This window comes from Aphelocoma coerulescens, chromosome 2, assembly GCF_041296385.1.
Source record: "Aphelocoma coerulescens isolate FSJ_1873_10779 chromosome 2, UR_Acoe_1.0, whole genome shotgun sequence".
NCBI lineage: Eukaryota > Metazoa > Chordata > Aves > Passeriformes > Corvidae > Aphelocoma > Aphelocoma coerulescens.
This window is the reverse complement of record NC_091015.1, coordinates 80,507,753-80,515,120: the sequence shown is the minus strand read 5'-3', so window position 1 is coordinate 80,515,120 and position 7,368 is coordinate 80,507,753. Positions and strand designations below refer to the sequence as shown.

The following is a 7,368-nucleotide window of genomic DNA, read 5'->3' as shown; positions in this document are numbered from 1 at the left end:
TCCTGTGTAAACAAGTTACGTTCAAGTGTTTAGGATATAAATTACGACCATGCAGGCTTGCCTCGGAAAGAATGTAAACACAGCACTGTGGTCGGAGCAAACTCTGAAACTGACTTTATAATTTATCACAGGCCCTGAGAAGCTCAGGGAAGAAAAGGGCATGTCTGAGCATAAATACGTATTTAAAAGATGAAGAGTTTTATCTCTATGCATAATTACATAGATATAATTTATATATATATGTGTGTGTGTGTGTGAGTGCGTGCACGCATATATATACACACACACACATATGTGTGCGCACATGCACAGAGCATTTTGCTGAATCTCTCTCCGCCTTTTTCAGCGCTCGGGCCCGGGGCAGGGCAGAGTCGGGGGTCGGGGCGCGTTGGGGTACGGGGACGACTCTGTCCCCGCCCGACGGGCCGGGCTGCGCGAGGGGTGGTGGCCGTGCCGAGCTGCCCCCGGGCCGGGCCGGGCCGGGCCCTGCGGGGTGGTTTGGGAGCGCACCCGCCGGCCGTGGGGCTGGCGCGGCCGTGGGCTCTGCAGGACGCGCGGCCGAGCAGCTCCTGGCGCCCGGCTCCGACTCCTGGCCGCTCGCCATCCACGGGGCACGGCGGCATCGTGAGGACAGGAGATGCTTTGCCTGGGGTACTTCGGGGGCCCCTTTTAGTTTTCTTTTGTACCTTTTTTTTCCTTTCCCCCCTTCGGCCCCGTTCGCTGCCCACACCTCTGTCAATGCTTCCCCCACACCTTCTCAAGCCACGGTTTTATCACGGATCCTCTCGCCGCCCACCTGTGACATGTCCAACCCAGCACTGCACGGGGGCTCCTGCCCCCACACCTGGCAAAGTCCCGTGGGGGCACAAAGCGACTCCGAGGGGGCTGTGGGGAAAGGCGACACGGGGACACCCGGACGCATCCCTAAAGAACGGGGCGGGCGTTTCAGACCTCGAGGCGCCCTCGAAGAGAGGATCATGAAGTCGGAATCCTCCGGCTTTTGCGTCCTCTGCCTCGGTTATTTCAAAGTCTATCCAGCAGCGGTGAAAAGCAGGGTGGGAAGTGGGTGACGGCGGGACGTGCAGCCCAGAGACCACGGCACTGGCCTCCTCGAGTCAACCTCTCGCTCCCCTCCTCCGACTGGAGGATTTGGGGTTGCATCTTTAACTGTCTCGGATGCTGGGATGGAAGAGTTTTCTCAGAAGGAGGCAAGGGAAAATAAGCGCCTGTCCAGTGATAGTCGTTTATATACATTTTATTGGAAAAAAAGAAATTTACATCAAAATATTTTGGCAAACTGTAAAAAGTATACATAAGTGCAAATATATTCTCCTTTTAAAGCAATAGTGTGTGAGTATACACGAGATTTATTTAAAATAATTTTTTTTAAAAATACTGTGGTAGAAAACAACTTTTGTAAAAATAAAAAACAAACGTTGTATTGCTGCAATACTGGAAAAAAAAATTGAACTTTTCTTACAGTCTATACACGAAAGGGCTAAACAATACTGTTTTAATAATATCAATCGGTCGGTGCTGAAGTCCATACAAAGTGTCCTTGGTGGGGCTCGGGGAGAGAGCACAACAGAAAAAGTAAATTTCCCACTAACGCAGTAACAGAAGGGGGAGTCCTCGCAGGTGCTGAGACATTTATTTTTCTTATGCAAAGACACTTTCTCGTATAAAAATATATCGAATTGTTCCCTTTCCCAAAGCTCGGTTCTTTAGGAGATCACAGAAAGGCGGTTTATGATTAAGGTGGTCAGACTTGGCATGAGGACACTTATGTCCCCCCTAACCCAAAACATCACGCAAGGCGTTTTTCTTTTAGTAAGGTCTTTGGAGCATTATATCGGCTGTACGTGTCCTTCAGGGTGTGGAGCGGGACCGAAAACACTGCTTCCTTAGGCAAATTTGCTAAGTGACTCGTGTACTATCAATTCTATCAGAGTGCACATTATATTTAATCTGTGTGGGTCCGTCTACACCTCGGCTCTGTTCAGTGACACCTGATTGTCTCTGTTGGGGCGCTGCCTTCACATCACGCAGGGCTTGATGTCTTGACAGACGCTTTGGTGGTGGTGATGGTGGTAGTAAGATCCACTAGCAGACGGGTGAAACGAAGAAATGCCATTAAAATTGAGGACAAAATCTTTCCTGTCACACACCGGGGAGGGATGGTGCTGGTAGCGAGGCAGTCCCACTGCAAGAGAAGAAAATAACAAGAGCTGCTCAGAAGTCGGAGTGCTTAACCAGGGTGGAGCAGCCCTTCCTCCCTCACCCGCAGGAAGGAGAAGCTGCCTGCACAGAGCTGGCACACCACTCCCTTTACCCCCGGTCTCGGCTCCCCCTGCAAGGTTTGATAACCTCTCTTTGGCTTTCCTGGAAGCGGACTTGGACATTCCCCCGGGGGCAGAGTCTGATCCGCTGCAGGGCAGAGGCACCTGGGGTCCCATTGCCCCGAGCGAGGAGGAGAAGTGGATTCCCCGGAGTCCCTCACCGCCCGCAGGTAGGCTCGGGGCTGCACCCGTGTTCGCACGAGTCCCCGAGCCTGCTCTGCGAGGAGGTTCTAGACTACAGCGCGGTGTGGCACGCAGGCTGAGGACAGGACGGCATGCGGAGGTGGAAGCTCACGGACACGTGCCCGGCCGCATCCCGGGCACACGGACATCCCTGAGCATCCCTCCTGCGTGGGCACACACGCACTGCTGTCTGTCTACCCTCTGCCTGGGAACTTAGCAACGTGGAGGGGTAGTTCAGCCCTCTGTGTGGGGGGTAGATGAGGGAGTGTGTGTTTCGTGCGTGTGTGCGAGAGAGAGAGAGAAGGAGGAGACGGTGCCACTTGTGTGTTTTCCTGCGTGCACCACAGCCATTTGAACCTGATTGCCACCTTCCCTTGCTCTTCCCGATCCCTACCCGGTTCCTGGGAGCATTTTGCTTCTAGCTTGAGCGGCTGCAGGTTGGATTCCAATCACGATCCATGTGTGTGTTGATACAGTATATATTTATTTATGTGTGTGTGTGTAAGAGCGTTCACGCCTTTTCACGTGTGCGCTTTCCTAAACATAAGATACACCCTACGGTTCGTCAACAACAAGCCAAGTACATCCGTGGCATCGACATGCAAATGACCTTGCAAATTTCCATTGTAATTTCCCACAGCCTAAGGCAGCCTTTCGGGGGCCGCAGGGGAAACGTCACCCCACCCCCAACACAGAGCCTTAGGACAGTGCTGGGATCTTTGGTCTGGCACGATTCCTACTGGATCCGACGGGGAGGGGAGCATTGCCCGAGCAAGGCCTGCAGGGTAGAGCCAGAGAGGGTTTTGGTTTGGCGTGTGGATGTCAAACTCGGCTAGCGGGATCCTGTCAAATATGACCGAGGGTCAAGGGGAAAAAAAAAAAAAAAAAAAAAAAGCGAGGAGAAAAAAAAATCAAAAGAAAGAGATGGAGAGTGAGGAGGTAGGAGGGGGAAAAAAAAGCGGGGGGGGGGGGGGGGGAAGAAAAAGAAAAAAACTGGAGGGAAACGTCCCCGGTTTTCCTCAGGATGACGGAGCCGAACCCTTTGGCGGCGTCGGCCGGCGGCGCGCACAGCCCGTTCTCCTCCGGCATTGTCCCCTCCTTCACCCCGCAGAGCTCACTTTATAAAAGTGATTATTTCGCTGGATTTCCTCGGCTTTCTAATAACCCTGCTGGTATGCTCACCATAAACTGGGGCACTTTATTACAATCCTGATTCAATCATTTAGCAGGATTTAATAGTCTGCGAAAAAAATCCGGCTCCCCCCGCCCCCCAGCTTCAAAATCCTTTTAGCAGAACCCAGCCTCCTGTTTCTAATTTTTACCTCTCTTATTCTTGGGTCTGATAGAAATTCACGGTTTTAAGTCCTCCCTGACGCTGTCATGGGCAGAGGATTATTGACCGATCAACACCGATTGCCACGCAATTTGCTTTGCATTTAACTAAGAGAAAGGAAAAGGCGAATTTCACTTGCTACTGCTTTAGTGGGGAGAGGAGGAGAAAGATTATTGCTGGCTATAAGTACAAATAAAAGAGCTCGGATCCTTTTTCCCCTTCTCCTTTCACTCTTCTGAAATATTTGTGCCACAGAGATTTTACGTATCGTGCACAAATAAGGATTGGATCCACTCAAAAATTTAAAAATAAAAAAAATAAAGGGTTTGGTTTGAATTTTTTTTCAGTTAATCAAGGACTGGGTATGGCTTTCACTAAAGTCCTGGGCCCAGATACGGAAAAACAAGCGGAAAAACACCGTTTTGCACAGTGGTGGCATTAAATCTGAGCTGCTGGAAACGGACGCTCGTGGTTGGCATTAAGACAGCGTCCAGCGGTCCGTATGCGTCTGTACCCGTCCTTGAACAAAAACAATTCGGATTTAAACCGCCCAGGCCTCGGAAACCTCAGTGGAACTCCGGGAGGACCAGCACCCTTGCTCTCTCTCTCCCTCTGCTTTTCGTCTTGAAGAGGTATTCTCGAGCTGCTTCTGGATGAAAATTTCTCTTCCAGGAATCAGCTTTCTTACCTCAGGTGTCTGGCAGGAGGAGGGGGCAGCTGCCTCCCAGTCCTGCTCCCCGGGCCAGTCCCACTCCTGCACCACTCGTGGCCTCACAGGCCCTGCGTGGCGGACTGTGTGGCCACAAATAGTCAAACAAGCAGCGGAAAAAAAATCCAAAGAAAGAAAAAGAAAAAAAGAAAAAAAAATCCAAGCAAAAACAACAAAGCAAAGCAGAAATTCCTAATGGAGAAGGTACGTAGTTCGGCGGGGGATGCCCTTGTGAACCCGCCGGCCTCACGCCCCGGCCCTAAAAAGCACGTGGAAGGACTCCCTATGTCTCCGAAAAGTTGGTTTAAACCTCAGCAGCAGAGCCCTGTGGGCACAGTGGAGCCCACCTGGGGATGCATCTCGTCCCCTCTCTCCTCTGCGCCGAAACGCCGGTAAGACGGCGACCCGCTTTGCAGTCGCCTCTCCCCAGAAGGCACATCAGGGTTATTCAGGGTTTGGGTTTTTTGTTTTTAAGAGAGCAAAGTTTGCAATTGCTTTCTTTCCCCTGACAGCCCACGTCCCTTCTGCGGTGATGGCAAAGCGACTTGCACGGCGGCCCGCCCTCCCCACGGCGACAGCGGGCTCCGGGGAGGCCAGGGCAGGCTGCGGCGCTCGCAGAAGGACATGAGAGTGATTGGCAGGCGCCTTGGGAGGGGGCGGGAGGGGACCCTGAGCTGAGGGTCGCCTGTATTTGTTACTTGTTGAAATTCCCATAAAATTGAACAAGACCCCGCTCTCATAGGGGTTAAGTCAGGCTAAAATCCTCTTCGGTGTGGTCCAGCCCAGACTGTCTTTGTTTGCTTAACCTCTGGGACCCACGTTTAAAAGGGCTATTTGGAAAAATTCCCCGTAAGAGCCCAACATCTTTTACCCATTTTTGTGCTCGGATTTTTCTGAGCAGACATTGTCTGTAATCACCGGCCGGGGAGGGGGTGAGGGGGTGGGAGACAGCGACCAGAAAACTCTTTCCCTCTGGTTGCAGAAATATACTCGATCCGCTTTAATCTCCCTAGCATTTTTTAAGATAAGCGGGTGGTTTTGGTGTTAGAGGTTGTTTTTTGTTTTGTTTTGTTTTGGTTTTTTTTTTAATTCCCTTTTTTTCCCCCGTAGGGTATAGAGGGCAATATCTGATGCCTTTATTTGATTACTCCCGCGGCGCGTCTCCGCGGAGCGCGGTTTACCGGGGCGGCGGCGATGCCCGGCGGCGCTCCCCGCGAAGCGAAGCCGCAGCACGGGGCGGAGGGGCCAAACCCGCTGCCGCCGCCGCGCACATGTCGCTGGCACCGGGAGGGGGACGCGCGAGCCGGGACAGAGCGGGGACGGAGCCGGGCTTTCCTCGGAGTGCTCCCTCTTGGCACTGGGCAAGCAGGAGGGATGCTCGCAGCCGTGCCCACAGCCGCCCCCCTCAAACAGTCCCCCTGTCCCGAAACAGAACAGCTCCAACCCACGCGTATTTTTTTCCCTCTCGCAGACAATGCACCTCTTTTTTCCGACACTGTGGTGGTCCGGGCTTCCCCGCGCGAAACCTTTGTAGCCGGCGAAAACCCCCTCCGGCGCCGCGCTCCCCGCCGCCCCCGCCGCCCCTCCGCGCCCTACCTGAGAGGTCATCGCGGGGGCTCTGGTGCAGGTATCCCTGCTCCAGGGAGTAGGAGGGCACGCTGGAGTGGATGCCGGAGGAGGCGGCATTGGCGGCGGGGAGGCCCTGCTGCTTTATGTAGGGCGAGGCTCCCGAGGCTGTCCAGTGAGCCGAAGGGCTCGTGTAGGGCGAGTGACACTCGATGGCGCTCGCCATAGCCGGCGAGGAGGGCACGGGGCTGCTGCTGCTGTCGGGGCCGTAGTCCCCGTTGGCAGTCACCGGGCAGCTGGCCATGTAGGTCGAGCCGGGGTTGGGAGACATGTGTGGGACGTGGTGGCCGCCGCTGAGTCCCTCGTAGCCGCTGGCCATGGCGTTGGGCACCATGTCGAGGTTGTAGCCGCTGGAGTGGCAGGCGAGGGAGGCGGGGGGCGCCTGGAAGTCGAAGCCCTGCGGGAGGATGGAGGCGCCGAAGCCCAGCCCGTTCATCATGCGGTACATGGGCTTCAGCGCCTGGCATTTCCTCCTGAAGCCGCGGGGCCGCCGTCGGAAGGAGCCCTCCTCGAACATGAACTCGCTGGCCGGGTCGATGGTCCAGTAGTGGCCCTTGCCCGGGCGGCCCAGGCCCTTGGGCAGCTTGATGAAGCACTCGTTGAGGGAGAGGTTGTGGCGCACGGAGTTCTTCCAGCCCTGATAGGAGCCGCGAAAGAAGGGGAAGCGGGCCTGCAGGAACTGGTAGATCTCGCTGAGGGTTAGGCGCTTGGAGGGCGAGCTCTGGATGGCCATGACGATGAGGGCGATGTAAGAGTAGGGGGGCTTCTCCGGCCGCCGCAGCCCCGAACTGGCCTTCTTGCTCTTGGAGGACGCCGCCGCCGCCGAGGAGGAGGAGGAGGAGGTGGAGGTGGAGGAAGAGGAGGTGGAGGTCTCCAGGGCGGAGGAAGGCGGCCGGCTCATCTGGAGAGCTCCGGGAGCCGGGCTGCAGGAGCGGAGAGGGACGGGGGGCTCCAGCCGCTGCTGCCCGCTCTCGGTGGTCATCTGGCGGAGGGAGGGGAATGGGGCAGGGTGGGGTGAGGCTTGGAGGGAAAGGGGGGGAGCCGGGCGGGGTGGGTACCGGGGCGGGAGGTGCCCTGAAGGGGGGGGGGGGGGGGGGGGGGGCTGTGGGAGCCGCTGTCCTCCGGGCACCTCCTCAGCGCGGCGGGCGGCGGTGGGGCTGCGGCAGCGCCCTGCGCAT

At 55.6% G+C, this 7,368-nt stretch overlaps 1 protein-coding gene across 1 annotated transcript; it reads right to left on the bottom strand.

The window, feature by feature from the left end:
- Nucleotides 1–2,036: 2,036 nt before the first annotated feature.
- FOXF2 (forkhead box F2) lies at nucleotides 2,037–7,368 on the bottom strand. Its single transcript, XM_069005882.1, is given in 3 exon segments — nucleotides 2,037–2,203; nucleotides 6,161–7,343; nucleotides 7,345–7,368. Coding segments are annotated over 3 exon segments (1,374 nt in total).